Genomic DNA, 22,880 nt, shown 5'->3' with positions numbered 1-22,880 from the left:
TTGTAAGGTAAAGACCATACAATATAAGAGAGAAAACCCCCCAACAATCAGATGATCCCCTGTGAGCAAACCCTTGATGACAGTGTCTGTGAAGTCATCAAGGCCATAGTAGTCTAAGGAGCTTGGAAAGAAAAGCGCCTGGACTTCTTTAAGTTAAAGAAGTCCAGGCGCTTTTCTCCAAGCTCCTTAGACTTGGTGACGGTGGGAAAGAAAAACTCCCTTTTAACAGGAAGAAACTTTCGGCAGAACCAGGCTCAGTGAGGGGCGGCCATCTGCCTCGACCGGTTGGGGGGGGGGCACAGCTGTTATAACCCCTGACGCAGCATAGCTTCTAATTCTGAAAGATACGTAGATACCTTAAACCTGCACTCTATGCAGGACACCAAGCGATGACACGACTTGCAGTACTATAGGAGTCTATGCAGAAACAGTTTTCTCTCTTGAATCTCTGTAATTTTTTTGCTACTGAGTGTCTGGGTGCAGTCACTCATTTTGGGCCAATTAAATCAAATGAACTTCCATTGTCTAAGTTATAGCCCTATTGAACCTGCGTTAACCAGCTTTAATAGGGAGGGCCAAAGTCGTAGTTGTGCTAAATTTCCTCGAATTCTCCTCGGAGATTTTCGAGTAGCTTCCTTTGTTCTTGAAAGTTCTTTTCCATTTGTCTCATCGCTTCCCGTCCATTCCACATCTTTTTGGTAAGGTCACTAACCGTATTTTCTAAGGCCTTATTTTGTTGTTTGAGTATGTCAACTTGGACATCGTAGTTGTTTATCAGATTGTTATGTTCTTCCTGTGAAACTTTGGGAGTCTGAGCTTGGGTTTGCAACGCCATGTCTTCTGTTTTCAAGGCTTCCTGTAAATCATACTGATTTTTCTTGACCTCTTCAAGCTCTCTTTTCATTTCCTCAAATTCATGGCACAACAACTCCTTTTCTCTGTTGGTCACTTCAAAATCATGTTCGGAGTCTTTCTCAGTGGCTTTGGAGATCCGTGATTCTCCTTTCACACCCTCATCTTGTGGTTTCAGTTCTTTTTGAGAATCACCACTCCTTTTGGAAAGCTCCTGGAGGTCCTGTTCAAGAAGTTCGTTATGCCGCCTCAATATGTCAATTTCATGTGCAAAGCATTGGCGTTCCAGGGTCTGTCTGAGCTGTTCACTGTCCGTTGTTTTGTTTTCCTCATTCATGATCCTTTTTCTTTCTTCACTCTCTTGTAACTCTTTAAAGGCTGTGTTTGCCTGATGGAGCTCAGTTTTAACAGCCTGTATTTCCTGTTGCATGTCATCTTTTTCCTTTTCAAAGTCCCTTTTCAGCTCACACATGCGTTTTACCGTCACATCATTTTCCTCTCTTAAAGACTGGTTGTCCTTTTCCATGTCTCCCACTTTTATAACCAAGCCTGTCTTGCTGCTTTGCAACTCTCTGATTTCTGCTTCCATTTCCTGCATCACCTCTTTCTGTTGCTGGATCTCTTTGGTTTTGGAGCTGTTTAAATCCTTTAGAATTTGGTTACAATATTCCAGCTCTTGAATTTTGAAGTGAATTGTTTCATTCTCTAGTTGCAGGTCTCTTTTCCTCTTGTTTTTAGAGAACCCACTTCGTTTGAAGAGAACTTCAATGTTTTTTTGGAGAATCTTGTTCTCATTTATGAGCTCTCTTTTTTGCTCCTTAAGGTCGGCGTTCTCGACTTTAAGGTCACGTATGGTAGAGTTTTGTTGTTTGAGAGTTTTATTCTCATTTTTCAGCTCTTTGATTTGCTGTTTAAGTTTTTCGTTCTCGGCTCTCATGTTGCATACAACAGGATTTGACAGACTCATATTTCAAATTGAAGTTGATGCTAAATCTCTGTACCAACTAAAAGATTTTTTAAAAATACCGTCAACTGTGTCAGAAACGCAAGTTTCCAGTAGTTTCCTGCCTAGTGAATTCTTCCACTCTCTTTGAAAGACTGACAAGAGTGAGAACCTCTCCCCTATTTATAGGTTTTCGTGTGCTGATGTCATAAAGAAGACCAGAGATCAAAGGGATTCTGGTGAAACGTCACTGTGTCTGGTCTGGGCAGTTCTGAATTGAATAATAACAAAATGACGGGGGGCGTGTCTGGTAGCCATGTGAAGACGTGTTGTACAGGGCTCCTCAATGGACTAACTTGTTTCATAATTCCATTGCTCCAAAACTAACGAACTTTTAACAACAGTACGATAACACGCCCGTGTGCTGCTCTGAGGCACTTTTTACATCTTCAAGGCTACGGTGTACGAAATATGAGCAAAACTAGATCGGGGAAAGAGCAGGCCGCAAAAGCCTCGGACCTGTCACGGTTGTTAAAGAGTGGACTCAGGCGCGGAGCTCAGAAATAATGACAGTGCATTTATTTACAGTGCAGCAATGTGACAACAGCTCAAATGTGCAACAATGGTGATAGTGCGTCCCTCCTTCCGTGTAAGCCCGTGCGTGGTAGTGAGTGCCCGTCTCTCCTCCAAGTGCTTCCTTAGTGTCCGTAAATCCTCCGTCAATCCCTGGGTGAACACACACACACACGACAGCAGAATGAGTACGAAGATCAGACAGCACTTCAATAACGTTAGCGACTCAAAAACACTACCAGGCTTAGTGCAATACTCCAGCGCTGTCTGTCGCTCAGCCACACCATTAAGTAGCCCTGCTACTAGTTGATTGGCAGCAGCTGGTGGATTGACTGCAGGTGCGGCAGCTCCGGGCGACAGCACTTCCGGGTCGGAGGTAGCCTGTTGCTAGGTTACCTCCTAGCACATCACAGCGGAGCCGGAGGGGAAGACAGGGCGATAGGAGAGACATATTCACACTGTGGTATCGCAAGATATAAGTGGTTATATAAATATATGAGTATACATAATAGTTATTATTCATAGATACCTACATCCTAAGTTCCTGTTATTCTTCTGAAAGAAACAGAATGAATGTGTTGTTACAATGGTAATGCCAGGAGAGGCAGTATTAGTTCTGTGTTACATTAATGTGTAAGGAAGTGGAAGAAGTGTGTGTCCTGTAGGAGGCAGTAGAAAATGGATGCTCATGTTCTGTACATGCCCTGAAAGTAAGGTTCAGTAAACCAGTGCAACGATACTCCGGTGTAAGGCTCAGTTATTGTATTTTTATTTTTTGAAGATGCAACACACACGCACACAGATATACACACACTGGCAGGTCGACCGGTCAGGGCGCCGTCAGATCCTGACAGGACCATGCTGAGGACAGACCGGAGGCACCACCCCATGACATGAGTGAGATTATGAGAGCTATTGCTAGCTCTGAAAAGACGATATTGGACCGTATCGATTCAAGCACGAAAGATTTATTATTCCAGAGGTTGGGACATATTTTTTCTGCACCTGCATTTTGGTACCTGAATGGCAAGCTCGCAAAGTCAGCTGCTCTTCGTTTTATAAGCTGGAATGTTAAAGGTATAAATAATCCGGTTAAACGCACAAGGGCTTTTACTCATTTAAAATCATTGAGATCCGATGTTGTATATCTGCAGGAAACACACCTCCGATCAAGTGAACAAATTCAACGAATTAAACTGTTTCTCTGCTTGTCTGCATTGCCACAAATTGTTCTATTTGGTGATGTATCATAGAACTGTACTATATAGTGTATGTACGTTTCTGTGTTTGCTAGTAACTACCATCAACCTAAGGTCTCAGCTAATTTATCTTTGCAGAGATGTTCATTTGATTGTAACAGCAGTAGGAAAGAGCAGTAACAAGAGTAGGACAGCTAAGCTAATTATGGCTAAACATTTGGAATTTAATGAAAGCAAAAATTGACCTTGCAAAGATGGATAGGTTTATTTAGAAAGTCAGCTATTTACATTTAGTGTTCGTCCCAAGTAGGAGATTTTGAATTGAGTCTAAATTGACCGCAAATTTACTTACATCAAAACTTACAAATTTACATCAGAACTTCTGAAGATGCAGGTCTCTGTGCAGCAGCTGAAGTCTGTGGTGTAGAGGGTGAAGAGGAAGGGGGAGAGGATGGTCCCTTATGGTGCTCCTGTGTTGCTGATTACCTTGTCAGACACACAATGTGGAAGACGCACATATTGTGGTCTTCCTGTCAGGTAATCAACAATCCAGGACACTAGAGAAGCATCCCCCTGCATCGCTGTTAGCTTATCACCAAGCACTGGAAAAGTAAAAAAAACATGAACCTCACAGTGCTCGCCGGCTGGTCCGGGTGGATGTAGACACGATTGAGCAGATAGATGATGGCGTCCTGTGAGACGGGGCTGGTAAGCAAATTGAATGGGATCCTGATGTGGTCTGACAATGGGTGAGATCTGGTCCAGGATGAGCCTTTCCAGGGTCTTCATGATGTGGGAGGTCAGTGTCACAGGCCTGTAATCCTGGGGGCCACTGGGACGTGGCGTCTTTGGTACAGGGACGAGGCTTGATGTCTTCCACAGCACTGGGACCCTCTTCAGACTCAGCATGAACAGTTTATGGAAGACTCCACAAAGCTGGGGGGCACAGGCCTTGAGGGGACTCACTCCATCTGGTCCAGCAGACTTGCCTGAGTGGAGTTTCTTCATTTGCATCTGAACCTGGTAAGCATTTAACACTACTACACTGACATACATAATTTTCAATTTAATGAAGTTAAAAATTTGTTGTCTTATTGTCAGTTGTTATTGACAGCAAGATTATTAGAAATATATGAAAAAATGTACATTAAATGGGAAGTTCAGGAGCTGAATCAATGACAGTTTTTTTTTTTCAAATGAAAGTGACAAAGGTGCAGATTCATACATAGATGCTGTCATATTAACAGATGTTAATGTGTGAAAAGGGCTTTAACCCTCCCATTATGATGTGGGTCGAGTTGACCTGATTTAAAAATGTAAAAGGAAAAATTGTTAAAAGTACTTTTTAATACAAAATTGCTGTTTGGCTTAAAAAAATGTAACCAGCTTGTAAAATGAAACTGGTTTACCTGGCAGCCAGAGTGGAGGCTAAAGGCGGCTGAAACGACTTCTTTCTTTGCAACTGTGAGACATATTATACACACACACACACACACACACACACGACAGTAATGCTTGGCCCAGTGAAATTGAATGCTGATTGAAAGTACACCTTAATTATCAACTAAAAGCAAAAGAGAAAAAAAACATAAGTAATATTTTTTAAAGACATTACTGAGAAACTTTCCAGGATTCGCCAACTGATGGATCAGTGGGTCTGAATTTCCAGTGCAGTCTCTCATCAAGTATGTTAAAATTGATGATAAAATTCAACAAAACTACAGGGAAACACTCTGGAAGATTCTGCTGCTGCTCATTTTTCTCCAATTCCAACCAGAAGTGCCACCAAAAAGCAAAGGTTTCCCAGAAGGTACACAGCGATCAGGCAACTGTCACCTTTGACCTGACAAAAAAAGTAAAATTATATTAGAAATACTCCATCTTGTGGCAATCAGTGATTGCTTGCTTTTATATTTCTTTCAGCTTACCAATGCTGATTCCATTTGATCAGCAGTATCATCTGAAACCCAGAGCAAAGAACAGTGAAATATTGCAGGGCACATTAACTGAAGTGAACTAAAGCAGTCAGCTATGTTTTTAATCATTTTATTTATACAGGTTGAGTTATGATATTAGTTTTAAGCTTTAACAGAAGAAGAACAATTTGAAATCAATTTAAATAAAATTGAGTCGAGTTGAGTAGTTGTGGTGATTGAAAAAAAACAAAAAAACAACAACTTTCAGAACGATAACAATGTGCTGGAAGCTCTATGTAAACATTTAGCATGTCAAGTTGCCATTGGTCATGGAAAGTGTGTGCGGCACGGGGGGGTAAAACATTTTTTAAAAATCACCAAACATTAACCAGTTTTTGTAGACACAAAGAGGTTGTGATCATATTTTTTTTTAATAATTTGTGTGACTGAGCCACACATTGAGCCACAGCATTGTCAAACTACACGTGTCCAAAATTGGATAGTCTCAGTTGAGACAATTCAATGCAAGTTCTCTCTGATAACATTAGGTTGGTGGTGCATGAGCTGAGCCTTCGTGTATAGTATTCCCAGAGTATTTTCATGCATTTAATAAATCGAAAGATAAAGATTCCTTTGTCGCTGTACTTCAGCACAGTTAAAGTGTAACAGCTTTTGTTCCAGCAGACTACCATTGAGACATTCTTACGCGTTTTCACTCATCAATTCATAAATACCAATATTGTCAGGGTCCTGGGACTGGGCGACCCAGGATCCCTGAGCAGTCTTGTATTATATTATTATTATTATTATTGCTGTGTATTTTGGTGTTGCTCCCCCTTCCCTGTGCTTGTGTATATGTGTGTGTGGGTGGCTGAGCACTTGTTTATAGGCGGCGTCAGGCCTGGAGGGTGTGGCCCTGCAAGGGGACTGGCCACACCCGAAGCCACACACCTGCTGCTGATCAGGCCTCGTCGGGGGAGCTACTTAAGAGAGTCTTGGAGCTCCCACCGACGCGGGATCATTGCTTGGGACTCCACGTTAGTTACCCAGTTTAGGTTTTGGTCGTGTAGTGTATGCCTGCCATTGTTCAGTGTCCTGACTGCTGCCGCTATTGTTTCCCGCAGGAGGAGCGTGGAAGGCTTAAGGAGCAGCGAGCACCGGGAGTGCAGACACGGGAGCAGAGAGCACTTGGAGGACACGACACGGGAGTCTGGGGAGAAACACGGGGATTTATTGTTGTTTGATATCACCCTCTGTAAATAAACACTGTCTATACGTAGAGCACCGCGCCTGGGTCCTCCTTCCCCACTCCTTCCACGGTGTGCCATGCCGTACCGTGACAAATATTTGATGCTGCTGTGTTATACACAGAAAATCTTGTGATACAGTGCTGTTTATTTTACCCATCCAACCACATTCTGAGGTGTACAGGGGTTATACTCTTCGCTCAGTCAGCTAAATGCTGCTGAACTGATCAGGTGGCTCTTCACCGTGAAAATGGACTGTTGGGTCTAGATTGGTTTTTGTCATTAAAGTGTATATGGGTAGTGATGATTTTTTCCTTCATCACTGAAATGGAAAAAAAAAAGGCTTACCTCTGTGTTTAACTACCCAATCATGGACCTCCAAAATGATGATGAAGAGAACTTCCCAGGCAAAGAAGCCACCCATCACTTTCAATAGCCACCCATCATCACTGTCAATCCTGTCCAGGCCTGTAAATATGGCTGCCACTGTGTGACACAAAGAAGCAGGCATTTTAAGACGAGCAGCATGGGTGACAGTGTGTCTGCTATTGAAAATGTTAGCATATCCTGTACATAGCTTGTACTCACTACAGCCTGTACATACTTGTAGTTATAGAATATTCACAACATACTTCATACCGTGTACATTATAACATAATAGACCCATTTCTGTAATATACTTACATATCTATATTATTGCTAATATATATTGTAATATATCTATATCAATAAGCACTTCTGGATGGATGCAAACTGCATTTCGTTGCCCTGTACCTGTGCATGTGCAATGACAATAAAGTTGAATTCTATTCTATTCTATTCATATATGCAAGATGGTAGAATGAAGTAAAACACAAGCTTACCAGCTATAGATTTTATTACCACCGCATTTAAAAAATGTGTCCAGTTGAACAGATACCTCCTATCAAAGAAAAGAGAAGAACTATAAAATCATCAGCTTCTGAAGTTCTTGTCTAAGATTTCTCCTGCATCCAATTTATGAAAACAAGTATCATTACTGAACATACAATTTTACTAAATCTATATTTCACTTAAAAAATATTTCATTTACTGAGTCTGGCCTCCAAAGCTACAACCAGGCTATATTTATTAAAAGCACCATTATTACTAAGAGGAAGGAATAACTTTCACGAGTCATGTGCAAATTAGTTTCCTACTTGGTGTTTCAGTGTGAAAGTGTGCTCTGATAAAGCACATGCAGGCTACACTTTGCAAAAGTTTGAAATTTTAAAAACTTTTATGGCTGAAGTATGAATACAACTCTTAGGGTTATCAAATAACTTTATAACCTCACTTTGCCGAGTGAGCAGTGCATTTAGTCATTAAGCATGTACTGCCCCATTCCTTTGGTTTATCGTGTTTTCAAAATTTGTTAAATAATTGTAGAGAAAAAAAAAGTGAGGCCATTTTTAATTTTTTTTTAAATAATATTTGAACAGAGTATTCTTAAATGTGTATAGGCATGATATAGTATATTAATTAAACACACACAGATGGATACATACAGGTGATGTTGTGGTCCGCAGCGCAGCAAGGCCCCGATAGGCTGGATGAGTGAGAGGATCATAACCAGGCACCCCAACACTGGATGTGCTCCCTGGATACCAAACACATTAACAGTGCTAATCATGGGGCATAAATATCAGTCTGAGAGCTGAAACACACAACTAAAGAGTGCTTAATGAATATCAAGAGAAAAGAAAAAAAAAACACTTTGAAGGGGTATATTAATCTTGCCTGTGGATGCAACTTGCAGACTGGAGGAGATAAGACATGGACATAACTAAGCACAAGCAGAACATGATGGCTGGGGGGGAAACACACGTGACAGAAGGAATGGGTCACAAGGGAAAAACATGGAAACGAGACGGGAGAAAAGGACATTACTGAAATACATGAAGGGCCAGGGCTGGGACAGCCAACCAGTCACAGACAAAGAGCCACATCATACACCTGGGCGCACATGAACATCACCCATCCCTTCCTCTGTCCTGCGTTCAGTTTAGGGTATCGAACTCAGGACCCTAGCCTCATCAGGCCGGGGTCTTTGTGTGGAGTCTGGATGTTCTCTCGAGCTTCCTCCCACAGTCTAGGGACATGCAGTTAGTGGGGGTCTTCTCGCCCCGTTCACATTCACACAGAGATGAATTGAAGATCACCTTGTGGTTAGTGCCTTCTATTCGATGTACAGACTGAATAATAACACCTTCTAATTAGTTATGTCTCCTATTGGTGCTCTTCTACGAGTGATCAGTGCTTGATGGCTTACTAAGCTTAACTTTTTTCCACAACATTGATAACAAACACACACAAAACAACAACAACATATGTTATCTAAAAAAAACTTGATTGGACCAAAGTTTTGATGTTCATCCTACATGTTTATTGAGATTGTCTAATGTCTGCGACGGTATCTTCTCCCACGTCTGCGGACACCCGAGGCCTTGTGGGGTCTCTTGTGTCTGCGAGCGGGGCGAGAAGACCTCGCATGTCTGCGTCTATACCTGCGTCGTGGCATTGTCCAAAACGGCGGTACCTGCTCCACGTCACGGGTTCTATTTATGGACTCACCTGGCAACTTTAGTGATGTCACTGCTGATGTTGTCACTGTTGGTGTGACCTCATGACTCATTCATGCCATCTGAACTGTGGTGTAATTATGAGGTCACAGGGGGACGTGAATTTATTCACAAAGTTGATAGAGAGTTTGGGTCATAACTCAAAGACGCAATGATGCAGTCAAATCATTTGGAATTAAATATCTCTGTCAGTGCGCCCCAGGGTGGCTGTGGCTACAATGTAGCTGCCATCACCAGTGTGTGAATGGGTGGATGACTGGATGTGTAAAGTGCTTTGGGGTCCTTAGGGACTAGTAAAGCGCTATGCAAATACAGGCCATTTACCATCTGTAAATTACAAGATTTAGAGGGTTCTGACATCACAGTCATCTTTCTGACATTGACATCCAGTCTCTCTGTTGTGATGTCAAATATTAATGCCAGATTCATCTCTCTGTTGTGATGTCAGATATCAATGCCAGATTCGTCTCTCTGTTGTGATGTCAGATATCAATGAAAGATTCGTCTCTCTGTTGTGATGTCAGATATCAATGCCAGATTCGTCTCTCTGTTGTGATGTCAGATATCAATGAAAGATTCGTCTCTCTGTTGTGATGTCAGATATCAATGCCAGATTCGTCTCTCTGTTGTGATGTCAGATATCAATGAAAGATTCGTCTCTCTGTTGTGATGTCAGATATCAATGAAAGATTCGTCTCTCTGTTGTGATGTCAGATATCAATGCCAGATTCGTCTCTCTGTTGTGATGTCAAATATCAATGCCAGATTCGTCTCTCTGTTGTGATGTCAGATATTAATGCCAGATTCGTCTCTCTGTTGTGATGTCAGATATCAATGCCAGATTCGTCTCTCTGTTGTGATGTCAGATATCAATGCCAGATTCGTCTCTCTGTTGTGATGTCAGATATTAATGCCAGATTCGTCTCTCTGTTGTGATGTCAGATATCAATGCCAGATTCGTCTCTCTGTTGTGATGTCAGATATCAATGCCAGATTCGTCTCTCTGTTGTGATGTCAGATATTAATGCCAGATTCGTCTCTCTGTTGTGATGTCAAATATCAATGCCAGATTCGTCTCTCTGTTGTGATGTCAGATATCAATGCCAGATTCGTCTCTCTGTTGTGATGTCAAATATCAATGCCAGATTCGTCTCTCTGTTGTGATGTCAGATATCAATGCCAGATTCGTCTCTCTGTTGTGATGTCAGATATCAATGCCAGATTCGTGTCTCTGTTGAACAGTATCCGGGTTTACACCAGCCCACCAGATTTCTTATTTGTGTTGCCCTGTAGTAATCCTGTAGGCAAGGGATGCCTAATCCTCCTTTATCTTTGGGAAGCTGAAGTGTTTTGAACTTAACTCTTGGCTTTTTACCCGCCCATATAAATCTTGAGAGGGTCCTATCCCACTCTACAAAGTATCTATCAGGGTTTTCTATAGAAACAGACTGGAATAAGTTTAATATCTTTGGGAGCATATTCATTTTTATGATGTCCACTCTAGAAGAAATGCTTAGATAGACCATCTGCTAATATTTAGCATGATATCTTTTTTAAGTAGGGGGTAGTTGATTTCTTCCAAGCTAGTTATATCCATTGATAAGTTTATGCCCAGATATTTGATAGTTCTTTTGTCCCAGCTTAGTTTGTATTTGTTGAGCAGATTCTGGGGAGGGCTATAAAAGCTACTAAGAACTTGTGTTTTTGTATATTCAATTTATATCCCGAGTATAGCCCATACTCCTTTAACACTGACATGAGCTCCATAAGTGATTCGGTAGGGTTTGATAAGTAAACCAAAATGTCATCTGCAAACAAGGCCAATTTCTGCTCACTTCCAGTGATATTAATCCCTTTTATGTTACCATTCTGCCTAATCCTTTCAGCCAATGGCTCTATAAAAATAGCAAATAAGAGTGGACTCAGTGGGCATCCTTGTCTTGTGGACCTTTCAAGCTTGAAAGCATCTGAAAGTTCACCGTTAATCTTTACTTTTGCAGTTGGGCTATTATACAAGGCCCTCAATATAGTGATGATGGACCCATTAAACCCATGGATTTTTTTTTAAAATATGAAAAAAATTTAACTTTTTCCTTCCGTCATACTTCAGAAATATAATACATTAATTTTTTGAACATTTTAAAACATTTAAGTTTGCTCGTTGTATTTATAAGATCCTACATTGACGTGCTCCACAATCATTGGTCAGTCATGTTAAAATCCATTATCAGTGGAAAACAAACCTGATCCTCTACTAGAGGCGATTGTGCAATACCTTTTAGACATAACACTCAGCAAACAGTTATTATTAGTTAAAGTCAGTGAGATTTGGAGTGATACATGACACATGACGGAATAAGACACGCAGACTTAGCATGACGAACCAACGAGGAACACGTACACTGTGAATACATACAGAGGGAAAAGGGGACAGGAGATAAGACATGGACATAACTAAGCACAAACAGAACATGATGGCTGGGGGGGAAAACACACGTGACCAATAATAGTAGACCTGTGCTACATTTGTCCAGCTAGGCAACACATATTTCTGCATAAGAGATGCATGAGACACCCTTTAAATAAGCAAATTTCATGTTTAAAACATGGAAATGCAGCCAAAATGGACCATACAATGGCCTCAGTGAACACATCAGCACATAAGTAGAGATAAGGAAACTCAATCACATTAGATATTAATATTACTATGAGTAAATTATATATATTATATATTCTGTTATATGGTTTAAAGAATACAATGTGATAATCACACAGGAGAACGCTGTTTCCAGTTATACAAATTTATTTTATTTCACTATTAAAGAAACCAATTATGTAAATAAAAGCTCACCACAAGAACATCTCCCAACCCAGTCTTACAAAGTTGCAGTTACAATAAAAAATGGGTAGGGAACATGAACTGTTGGTGAGCTAAAAAACAATCCTGGTGCTGATGCTTGTCATTGAACGTTTTGGACAGAGCTCTTGATTGAAATGCCTACCGTTGTGTGTAGGCATTTCGGTCCAGATGTTATGGAGTTCAGTTCAGCTAAGATGTATTTCTAAAGCACCGGATCGCAAAAATAGCCGCTTCTCGGCTGTTTATATTGTAAGGTAAAGACCATACAATATAAGAGAGAAAACCCCCCAACAATCAGATGATCCCCTGTGAGCAAACCCTTGATGACAGTGTCTGTGAAGGTTATCAGTCATCAAAGCCATAGTAGTCTAAGGAGCTTGGAAAGAAAAGCGCCTGGACTTCTTTAAGTTAAAGAAGTCCAGGCGCTTTTCTCCAAGCTCCTTAGACTTGGTGACGGTGGGAAAGAAAAACTCCCTTTTAACAGGAAGAAACTTTCGGCAGAACCAGGCTCAGTGAGGGGCGGCCATCTGCCTCGGCCGGTTGGGGGGGGGCACAGCTGTTATAACCCCTGACGCAGCATAGCTTCTAATTCTGAAAGATACGTAGATACCTTAAACCTGCACTCTATGCAGGACACCAAGCGATGACACGACTTGCAGTACTATAGGAGTCTATGCAGAAACAGTTTTCTCTCTTGAATCTCTGTAATTTTTTTGCTACTGAGTGTCTGGGTGCAGTCACTCATATTGGGCCAATTAAATCAAATGAACTTCCATTGTCTAAGTTATAGCCCTATTGAACCTGCGTTAACCAGGTTTAATAGGGAGGGCCAAAGTCGTAGTTGTGCTAAATTTCCTCGAATTCTCCTCGGAGATTTTCGAGTAGCTTCCTTTGTTCTTGAAAGTTCTTTTCCATTTGTCTCATCGCTTCCCGTCCATTCCACATCTTTTTGGTAAGGTCACTAACCGTATTTTCTAAGGCCTTATTTTGTTGTTTGAGTATGTCAACTTGGACATCGTAGTTGTTTATCAGATTGTTATGTTCTTCCTGTGAAACTTTGGGAGTCTGAGCTTGGGTTTGCAACGCCATGTCTTCTGTTTTCAAGGCTTCCTGTGAATCATACAGATTTTTCTTGACCTCTTCAAGCTCTCTTTTCATTTCCTCAAATTCATGGCACAACAACTCCTTTTCTCTGTTGGTCACTTCAAAATCATGTTCGGAGTCTTTCTCAGTGGCTTTGGAGATCCGTGATTCTCCTTTCACACCCTCATCGTGTGGTTTCAGTTCTTTTTGAGAATCACCACTCCTTTTGGAAAGCTCCTGGAGGTCCTGTTCAAGAAGTTCGTTATGCCGCCTCAATATGTCAATTTCATGTGCAAAGCATTGGCGTTCCAGGGTCTGTCTGAGCTGTTCACTGTCCGTTGTTTTGTTTTCCTCATTCATGATCCTTTTTCTTTCTTCACTCTCTTGTAACTCTTTAAAGGCTGTGTTTGCCTGATGGAGCTCAGTTTTAACAGCCTGTATTTCCTGTTGCATGTCATCTTTTTCCTTTTCAAAGTCCCTTTTCAGCTCACACATGCGTTTTACCGTCACATCATTTTCCTCTCTTAAAGACTGGTTGTCCTTTTCCATGTCTCCCACTTTTATAACCAAGCCTGTCTTGCTGCTTTGCAACTCTCTGATTTCTGCCTCCATTTCCTGCATCACCTCTTTCTGTTGCTGGATCTCTTTGGTTTTGGAGCTGTTTAAATCCTTTAGAATTTGGTTCCAATATTCCAGCTCTTGAATTTTGAAGTGAATTGTTTCATTCTCTAGTTGCAGGTCTCTTTTCCTCTTGTTTTTAGAGAACCCACTTCGTTTGAAGAGAACTTCAATGTTTTTTTGGAGAATCTTGTTCTCATTTATGAGCTCTCTTTTTTGCTCCTTAAGGTCGGCGTTCTCGACTTTAAGGTCACGTATGGTAGAGTTTTGTTGTTTGAGAGTTTTATTCTCATTTTTCAGCTCTTTGATTTGCTGTTTAAGTTTTTCGTTCTCGGCTCTCATGTTGCATACAACAGGATTTGACAGACTCATATTTCAAATTGAAGTTGATGCTAAATCTCTGTACCAACTAAAAGATTTTTTAAAAATACCGTCAACTGTGTCAGAAACGCAAGTTTCCAGTAGTTTCCTGCCTAGTGAATTCTTCCACTCTCTTTGAAAGACTGACAAGAGTGAGAACCTCTCCCCTATTTATAGGTTTTCGTGTGCTGATGTCATAAAGAAGACCAGAGATCAAAGGGATTCTGGTGAAACGTCACTGTGTCTGGTCTGGGCAGTTCTGAATTGAATAATAACAAAATGACGGGGGGCGTGTCTGGTAGCCATGTGAAGACGTGTTGTACAGGGCTCCTCAATGGACTAACTTGTTTCATAATTCCATTGCTCCAAAACTAACGAACTTTTAACAACAGTACGATAACACGCCCGTGTGCTGCTCTGAGGCACTTTTTACATCTTCAAGGCTACGGTGTACGAAATATGAGCAAAACTAGATCGGGAAAAGAGCAGGCCGCAAAGGCCTCGGACCTGTCACGGTTGTTAAAGAGTGGACTCAGGCGCGGAGCTCAGAAATAATGACAGTGCATTTATTTACAGTGCAGCAAGGTGACAACAGCTCAAATGTGCAACAATGGTGATAGTGCGTCCCTCCTTCCGTGTAAGTGGTAGTGAGTGCCCGTCTCTCCTCCAAGTGCTTCCTTAGTGTCCGTAAATCCTCCGTCAATCCCTGGGTGAACACACACACACACGACAGCAGAATGAGTACGAAGATCAGACAGCACTTCAATAACGTTAGCGACTCAAAAACACTACCAGGTTTAGTGCAATACTCCAGCGCTGTCTGTCGCTCAGCCACACCATTAAGTAGCCCTGCTACTAGTTGATTGGCAGCAGCTGGTGGATTGACTGCAGGTGCGGCAGCTCCGGGCGACAGCACTTCCGGGTCGGAGGTAGCCTGTTGCTAGGTTACCTCCTAGCACATCACAGCGGAGCCGGAGGGGAAGACAGGGCGATAGGAGAGACATTTTCACACTGTGGTATCGCAAGATATAAGTGGTTATATAAATATATGAGTATACATAATAGTTATTATTCATAGATACCTACATCCTAAGTTCCTGTTATTCTTCTGAAAGAAACAGAATGAATGTGTTGTTACAATGGTAATGCCAGGAGAGGCAGTATTAGTTCTGTGTTACATTAATGTGTAAGGAAGTGGAAGAAGTGTGTGTCCTGTAGGAGGCAGTAGAAAATGGATGCTCATGTTCTGTACATGCCCTGAAAGTAAGGTTCAGTAAACCAGTGCAACGATACTCCGGTGTAAGGCTCAGTTATTGTATTTTTATTTTTTGAAGATGCAACACACACGCACACAGATATACACACACTGGCAGGTCGACCGGTCAGGGCGCCGTCAGATCCTGACAGGACCATGCTGAGGACAGACCGGAGGCACCACCCCATGACATGAGTGAGATTATGAGAGCTATTGCTAGCTCTGAAAAGACGATATTGGACCGTACCGATTCAAGCACGAAAGATTTATTATTCCAGAGGTTGGGACATATTTTTTCTGCACCTGCATTTTGGTACCTGAATGGCAAGCTCGCAAAGTCATCTGCTCTTCGTTTTATAAGCTGGAATGTTAAAGGTATAAATAATCCGGTTAAACGCACAAGGGCTTTTACTCATTTAAAATCATTGAGATCCGATGTTGTATATCTGCAGGAAACACACCTCCGATCAAGTGAACAAATTCAACTAATTAAACTGTTTCTCTGCTTGTCTGCATTGCCACAAATTGTTCTATTTGGTGATGTATCATAGAACTGTACTATATAGTGTATGTACGTTTCTGTGTTTGCTAGTAACTACCATCAACCTAAGGTCTCAGCTAATTTATCTTTGCAGAGATGTTCATTTGATTGTAACAGCAGTAGGAAAGAGCAGTAACAAGAGTAGGACAGCTAAGCTAATTATGGCTAAACATTTGGAATTTAATGAAAGCAAAAATTGACCTTGCAAAGATGGATAGGTTTATTTAGAAAGTCAGCTATTTACATTTAGTGTTCGTCCCAAGTAGGAGATTTTGAATTGAGTCTAAATTGACCGCAAATTTACTTACATCAAAAACTTACAAATTTACATCAAAAACTTCTGAAGATGCAGGTCTCTGTGCAGCGGCTGAAGTCTGTGGTGTAGAGGGTGAAGAGGAAGGGGGAGAGGATGGTCCCTTATGGTGCTCCTGTGTTGCTGATTACCTTGTCAGACACACAATGTGGAAGACGCACATATTGTGGTCTTCCTGTCAGGTAATCAACAATCCAGGACACTAGAGAAGCATCCCCCTGCATCGCTGTTAGCTTATCACCAAGCACTGGAAAAGTAAAAAAAAACATGAACCTCACAGTGCTCGCCGGCTGGTCCGGGTGGATGTAGACACGATTGAGCAGATAGATGATGGCGTCCTGTGAGACGGGGCTGGTAAGCAAATTGAATGGGATCCTGATGTGGTCTGACAATGGGTGAGATCTGGTCCAGGATGAGCCTTTCCAGGGTCTTCATGATGTGGGAGGTCAGTGTCACAGGCCTGTAATCCTGGGGGCCACTGGGACGTGGCGTCTTTGGTACAGGGACGAGGCTTGATGTCTTCCACAGCACTGGGACCCTCTTCAGACTCAGCATGAACAGTTTATGGAAGACTCCACAAAGCTGGGGGGCACAGGCCTTGAGGGGACTCACTCCATCTGGTCCAGCAGACTTGCCTGAGTGGAGTTTCTTCATTTGCATCTGAACCTGGTAAGCATTTAACACTACTACACTGACATACATAATTTTCAATTTAATGAAGTTAAAAATTTGTTGTCTTATTGTCAGTTGTTATTGACAGCAAGATTATTAGAAATATATGAAAAAAATGTACATTAAATGGGAAGTTCAGGAGCTGAATCAATGACAGTTTTTTTTTTTCAAATGAAAGTGACAAAGGTGCAGATTCATACATAGATGCTGTCATATTAACAGATGTTAATGTGTGAAAAGGGCTTTAACCCTCCCATTATGATGTGGGTCGAGTTGACCTGATTTAAAAATGTAAAAGGAAAAATTGTTAAAAGTACTTTTTAATACAAAATTGCTGTTTGGCTTAAAAAAATGTAACCAGCTTGTAAAATGAAACTGGTTTACCTGGCAGCCAGAGTGGAGGCTAAAGGCGACTGAAACTACTTCTTTCTTTGCAACTGTGAGACATATTATACACACACACACACACACACACACGACAGTAATGCTTGGCCCAGTGAAATTGAATGCTGATTGAAAGTACACCTTAATTATCAACTAAAAGCAAAAGAGAAAAAAAAACATAAGTAATATTTTTTAAAGACATTACTGAGAAACTTTCCAGGATTCGCCAACTGATGGATCAGTGGGTCTGAATTTCCAGTGCAGTCTCTCATCAAGTATGTTAAAAATTGATGATAAAATTCAACAAAACTACAGGGAAACACTCTGGAAGATTCTGCTGCTGCTCATTTTTCTCCAATTCCAACCAGAAGTGCCACCAAAAAGCAAAGGTTTCCCCAGAAGGTACACAGCGATCAGGCAACTGTCACCTTTGACCTGACAAAAAAAGTAAAATTATATTAGAAATACTCCATCTTGTGGCAATCAGTGATTGCTTGCTTTTATATTTCTTTCAGCTTACCAATGCTGATTCCATTTGATCAGCAGTATCATCTGAAACCCAGAGCAAAGAACAGTGAAATATTGCAGGGCACATTAACTGAAGTGAACTAAAGCAGTCAGCTATGTTTTTAATCATTTATTTATACAGGTTGAGTTATGATATTAGTTTTTAAGCTTTAACAGAAGAAGAACAATTTGAAATCAATTTAAATAAAATTGAGTCGAGTTGAGTAGTTGTTGGTGATTGAAAAAAAACAAAAAAAACAACAACTTTCAGAACGATAACAATGTGCTGGAAGCTCTATGTAAACATTTAGCATGTCAAGTTGCCATTGGTCATGGAAAGTGTGTGCGGCACGGGGGGTAAAACATTTTTTAAAAATCACCAAACATTAACCAGTTTTTGTAGACACAAAGAGGTTGTGATCATATTTTTTTTTAATAATTTGTGTGACTGAGCCACACATTGAGCCACAGCATTGTCAAAACTACACGTGTCCAAAATTGGATAGTCTCAGTTGAGACAATTCAATGCAAGTTCTCTCTGATAACATTAGGTTGGTGGTGCATGAGCTGAGCCTTCGTGTATAGTATTCCCAGAGTATTTTCATGCATTTAATAAATCGAAAGATAAAGATTCCTTTGTCGCTGTACTTCAGCACAGTTAAAGTGTAACAGCTTTTGTTCCAGCAGACTACCATTGAGACATTCTTACGCGTTTTCACTCATCAATTCATAAATACCAATATTGTCAGTCTGGGACTGGCGACCAGGATCTGACAGTCTGTTTATATTATATTATTATTATTCTGTATTTTGGGTTGCTCCCCTTCCCTGTGTTGTGTATATGTGTGTGGGGTGGCTGAGCACTTGTTTAGCGGCGTCAGGCTGGAGGGTGTGGCCTGAGGGCTGGCCACACCGAAGCACACACCTGCTGCGATCAGCTCGTCGGGGGAGCTATTAGAGAGTCTTGGAGCTCCACCGACGCGGGATCATTGCTTGGGATCCAGTTAGTACCAGTTTAGGTTTTGGTCGTGTAGTGTATGCGCATTGTCAGGTCCTGACTGCTGCGCTATTGTCCCGCAGGAGGAGCGTGGAGCTTAAGGAGCAGCGAGCACCGGGAGTGCAGACACGGGAGCCAGAGAGCACTTGCGAGGGACACGACACGGGAGTCTGGGGAGAAACACGGGGATTTATTGTTGTTTGATATCACCTCTGTAATAAACACTGTCTATACGTAGAGCACCGCGCCTGGGTCCTCCTTCCCCACTCCTTCCACGGTGTGCCATGCCCGTACCGTGACAAATATTTGATGCTGCTGTGTTAACACAGAAAATCTTGTGATACAGTGCTGTTTATTTTACCCATCCAACCACATTCTGAGGTGTACAGGGGTTATACTCTTCGCTCAGTCAGCTAAATGCTGCTGAAACTGATCAGGTGGCTCTTCACCGTGAAAATGGACTGTTGGGTCTAGATTGGTTTTTGTCATTAAAGTGTATAGGGTAGTGATGATTTTTTCCTTCATCACTGAAATGGAAAAAAAAAGGCTTACCTCTGTGTTTAACTACCCAATCATGGACCTCCAAAATGATGATGAAGAGAACTTCCCAGGCAAAGAAGCCACCCATCACTTTCAATAGCCACCCATCATCACTGTCAATCCTGTCCAGGCCTGTAGATATGGCTGCCACTGTGTGACACAAAGAAGCAGGCATTTTAAGACGAGCAGCATGGGTGACAGTGTGTCTGCTATTGAAAATGTTAGCATATCCTGTACATAGCTTGTACTCACTACAGCCTGTACATACTTGTAGTTATAGAATATTCACAACATACTTCATACCGTGTACATTATAACATAATAGACCCATTTCTGTAATATACTTACATATCTATATTATTGCTAATATATATTGTAATATATCTATATCAACTAAGCACTTCTGGATGGATGCAAACTGCATTTCGTTGCCCTGTACCTGTGCATGTGCAATGACAATAAAGTTGAATTCTATTCTATTCTATTCATATATGCAAGATGGTAGAATGAAGTAAAACACAAGCTTACCAGCTATAGATTTTATTACCACCGCATTTAAAAAATGTGTCCAGTTGAACAGATACCTCCTATCAAAGAAAAGAGAAGAACTATAAAATCATCAGCTTCTGAAGTTCTTGTCTAAGATTTCTCCTGCATCCAATTTATGAAAACAAGTATCATTACTGAACATACAATTTTACTAAATCTATATTTCACTTAAAAAATATTTCATTTACTGAGTCTGGCCTCCAAAGCTACAACCAGGCTATATTTATTAAAAGTACCATTATTACTAAGAGGAAGGAATAACTTTCACGAGTCATGTGCAAATTAGTTTCCTACTTGGTGTTTCAGTGTGAAAGTGTGCTCTGATAAAGCACATGCAGGCTACACTTTGCAAAAGTTTGAAATTTTAAAAACTTTTATGGCTGAAGTATGAATACAAACTCTTAGGGTTATCAAATAACTTTATAACCTCACTTTGCCGAGTGAGCAGTGCATTTAGTCATTAAGCATGTACTGCCCCATTCCTTTGGTTTATCGTGTTTTCAAAATTTGTTAAATAATTGTAGAGAAAAAAAAAGTGAGGCCATTTTTAATTTTTTTTAAATAATATTTGAACAGAGTATTCTTAAATGTGTATAGGCATGATATAGTATATTAATTAAACACACACAGATGGATACATACAGGTGATGTTGTGGTCCGCAGCGCAGCAAGGCCCCGATAGGCTGGATGAGTGAGAGGATCAAAACCAGGCACCCCAACACTGGATGTGCTCCCTGGATACCAAACACATTAACAGTGCTAATCATGGGGCATAAATATCAGTCTGAGAGCTGAAACACACAACTAAAGAGTGCTTAACGAATATCAAGAGAAAAGAAAAAAAAACACTTTGAAGGGGTATATTAATCTTGCCTGTGGATGCAACTTGCAGACTGGAGGAGATAAGACATGGACATAACTAAGCACAAGCAGAACATGATGGCTGGGGGGGAAACACACGTGACAGAAGGAATGGGTCACAAGGGAAAAACATGGAAACGAGACGGGAGAAAAGGACATTACTGAAATACATGAAGGGCCAGGGCTGGGACAGCCAACCAGTCACAGACAAAGAGCCACATCATACACCTGGGCACACATGAACATCACCCATCCCTTCCTCTGTCCTGCGTTCAGTTTAGGGTATCGAACTCAGGACCCTAGCCTCATCAGGCCGGGGTCTTTGTGTGGAGTCTGGATGTTCTCTCGAGCTTCCTCCCACAGTCTAGGGACATGCAGTTAGTGGGGGTCTTCTCGCCCCATTCACATTCACACAGAGATGAATTGAAGATCACCTTGTGGTTAGTGCCTTCTATTCGATGTACAGACTGAATAATAACACCTTCTAATTAGTTCTGTCTCCTATTGGTGCTCTTCTACGAGTGATCAGTGCTTGATGGCTTACTAAGCTTAACTTTTTCCACAACATTGATAACAAACACACACAAAACAACAACAACATATGTTATCTAAAAAAAACTTGATTGGACCAAAGTTTTGATGTTCATCCTACATGTTTATTGAGATTGTCTAATGTCTGCGACGGTATCTTCTCCCACGTCTGCGGACACCCGAGGCCTTGTGGGGTCTCTTGTGTCTGCGAACGGGGCGAGAAGACCTCGCATGTCTGCGTCTATACCTGCGTCGTGGCATTGTCCAAAACGGCGGTACCTGCTCCACGTCACGGGTTCTATTTATGGACTCACCTGGCAACTTTAGTGATGTCACTGCTGATGTTGTCACTGTTGGTGTGACCTCATGACTCATTCATGCCATCTGAACTGTGGTGTAATTATGAGGTCACAGGGGGACGTGAATTTATTCACAAAGTTGATAGAGAGTTTGGGTCATAACTCAAAGACGCAATGATGCAGTCAAATCATTTGGAATTAAATATCTCTGTCAGTGCGCCCCAGGGTGGCTGTGGCTACAATGTAGCTGCCATCACCAGTGTGTGAATGGGTGGATGACTGGATGTGTAAAGTGCTTTGGGGTCCTTAGGGACTAGTAAAGCGCTATGCAAATACAGGCCATTTACCATCTGTAAATTACAAGATTTAGAGGGTTCTGACATCACAGTCACTCTAGACATTGACATCCAGTCTCTCTGTTGTGATGTCAAATATTAATGCAGATTCATCTCTCTGTTGTGATGTCAGATATCAATGCCAGATTCGTCTCTCTGTTGTGATGTCAGATATCAATGTTGAAAGATTTCGTCTCTCTGTTGTGATGTCAGATATCAATGCCGATTCGTCTCTCTGTTGTGATGTCAGATATCAATGAAAGATTCGTCTCTCTTTGTTTCGTGAGTCGATATCAATGCCAGATTCGTCTCTCTGTTGTGATGTCAGATATCATTGAATTCGATCCTCTTTGTGATGTCAGATCCAATGCAGATTCGTCTCTCTGTTGTGATGTCAGATATCAATGCAGATTCGTCTCTCTGTTGTGATGTCAGATATAATGCAAATGCAGAATATCGTTTCTCCTCTGCTTGTGTGGATGTCAGATATCAATGCCAGATTTGTTCTCTGTTGTGATGTCAGATTAATGCCGATTCGTCTCTCGATCTGTTGTGATGTCAAATATTAATGCCAGATTCGTCTCTCTGTTGTGATGTCAAATATTAATGCCAGATTCGTCTCTCTGTTGTGATGTCAGATATTAATGCCAGATTCGTCTCTCTGTTGTGATGTCAATATTAATGCCAGATTCGTCTCTCTGTTGTGATGTCAAATATTAATGCCAGATTCGTCTCTCTGTTGTGATGTCAGATATTAATGCCAGATTCGTCTCTCTGTTGTGATGTCAAATATTAATGCCAGATTCGTGTCTCTGTTGTGATGTCAAATATTAATGCCAGATTCG

The 22,880-nt window shown here is 41.3% G+C and overlaps 4 protein-coding genes and 1 long non-coding RNA gene across 6 annotated transcripts; all 5 read right to left on the bottom strand.

The window, feature by feature from the left end:
* Positions 1–257: 257 nt before the first annotated feature.
* LOC113031411 (girdin-like) lies at positions 258–3,961 on the bottom strand. 2 transcript variants are annotated; one of them, XM_026183470.1, is made up of 3 exons: positions 2,902–3,961; positions 2,608–2,767; positions 258–2,521 (listed from the first exon to the last, which is right to left on the bottom strand). In XM_026183470.1, exon 3 carries the CDS (start codon positions 1,817–1,819, stop codon positions 593–595), a length of 1,227 nt encoding a protein of 408 aa, XP_026039255.1. In that variant the 5' UTR covers positions 1,820–2,521; positions 2,608–2,767; positions 2,902–3,961; the 3' UTR covers positions 258–592. The 2 variants fall into 2 exon arrangements, with proteins under 2 accessions (XP_026039255.1, XP_026039253.1); XM_026183468.1 differs by having other exon boundaries at positions 2,608–3,961.
* A 657-nt stretch (positions 3,962–4,618) lies between these two features.
* Positions 4,619–8,832, bottom strand: LOC113031413 (putative ferric-chelate reductase 1). The gene is made up of 5 exons (XM_026183472.1): positions 8,257–8,832; positions 7,594–7,652; positions 7,079–7,216; positions 5,496–5,527; positions 4,619–5,410 (listed from the first exon to the last, which is right to left on the bottom strand). Exons 1-5 carry the CDS (start codon positions 8,379–8,381, stop codon positions 5,321–5,323), a joined length of 444 nt encoding a protein of 147 aa, XP_026039257.1. The 5' UTR covers positions 8,382–8,832; the 3' UTR covers positions 4,619–5,320.
* A 3,860-nt stretch (positions 8,833–12,692) lies between these two features.
* LOC113031412 (girdin-like) lies at positions 12,693–14,868 on the bottom strand. Its single transcript, XM_026183471.1, has 2 exons — positions 13,301–14,868; positions 12,693–13,237 (listed from the first exon to the last, which is right to left on the bottom strand). Exons 1-2 carry the CDS (start codon positions 14,261–14,263, stop codon positions 13,037–13,039), a joined length of 1,164 nt encoding a protein of 387 aa, XP_026039256.1. The 5' UTR covers positions 14,264–14,868; the 3' UTR covers positions 12,693–13,036.
* Positions 14,869–14,892: 24 nt separating this feature from the next.
* On the bottom strand, positions 14,893–16,351 carry LOC113031414 (uncharacterized). The gene is made up of 3 exons (XR_003273737.1): positions 15,338–16,351; positions 15,044–15,203; positions 14,893–14,957 (listed from the first exon to the last, which is right to left on the bottom strand). It is a non-coding gene; the product is annotated as an uncharacterized LOC113031414 (long non-coding RNA).
* Positions 16,352–17,725: 1,374 nt separating this feature from the next.
* On the bottom strand, positions 17,726–21,226 carry LOC113032845 (putative ferric-chelate reductase 1). The gene is made up of 5 exons (XM_026185996.1): positions 20,652–21,226; positions 19,989–20,047; positions 19,473–19,610; positions 17,937–17,968; positions 17,726–17,851 (listed from the first exon to the last, which is right to left on the bottom strand). The coding sequence occupies exons 1-5, from the start codon at positions 20,774–20,776 to the stop codon at positions 17,726–17,728; spliced, it is 480 nt and encodes a 159-aa protein (XP_026041781.1). The 5' UTR covers positions 20,777–21,226.
* Positions 21,227–22,880: the final 1,654 nt, after the last annotated feature.

This window comes from Astatotilapia calliptera, chromosome 11 (genome assembly GCF_900246225.1).
Source record: "Astatotilapia calliptera chromosome 11, fAstCal1.2, whole genome shotgun sequence".
Classification (NCBI taxonomy): Eukaryota; Metazoa; Chordata; class Actinopteri; order Cichliformes; family Cichlidae; genus Astatotilapia; species Astatotilapia calliptera.
This window is presented reverse-complemented; position numbering and strand designations above follow the sequence as displayed.

Excerpts from the sequence above, each read along its gene's own strand:
- LOC113031411 (XM_026183468.1), bottom strand. The coding sequence starts at position 1,819 with ATGAGTCTGTCAAATCCTGTTGTATGCAACATGAGAGCCGAGAACGAA.
- LOC113032845 (XM_026185996.1), bottom strand. The coding sequence starts at position 20,776 with ATGATTAGCACTGTTAATGTGTTTGGTATCCAGGGAGCACATCCAGTG. Across the intron at positions 20,048-20,651 it reads TGCGGACCACAACATCACCT|GAGGTATCTGTTCAACTGGA; the intron begins GTATGTATCCAT and ends TTTCTTTGATAG. Across the intron at positions 17,969-19,472 it reads TTGGGTAGTTAAACACAGAG|ATGATACTGCTGATCAAATG; the intron begins GTAAGCCTTTTT and ends TCTGGGTTTCAG.
- LOC113031413 (XM_026183472.1), bottom strand. The coding sequence starts at position 8,381 with ATGATTAGCACTGTTAATGTGTTTGGTATCCAGGGAGCACATCCAGTG. Across the intron at positions 7,217-7,593 it reads GGTAATAAAATCTATAGCTG|TGGCAGCCATATTTACAGGC; the intron begins GTAAGCTTGTGT and ends TGTGTCACACAG. Across the intron at positions 5,411-5,495 it reads ATCAAATGGAATCAGCATTG|GTCAAAGGTGACAGTTGCCT; the intron begins GTAAGCTGAAAG and ends TTTTTTTGTCAG.
- LOC113031412 (XM_026183471.1), bottom strand. The coding sequence starts at position 14,263 with ATGAGTCTGTCAAATCCTGTTGTATGCAACATGAGAGCCGAGAACGAA. Across the intron at positions 13,238-13,300 it reads AAAATCTGTATGATTCACAG|GAAGAACATAACAATCTGAT; the intron begins GAAGCCTTGAAA and ends AAAGTTTCACAG.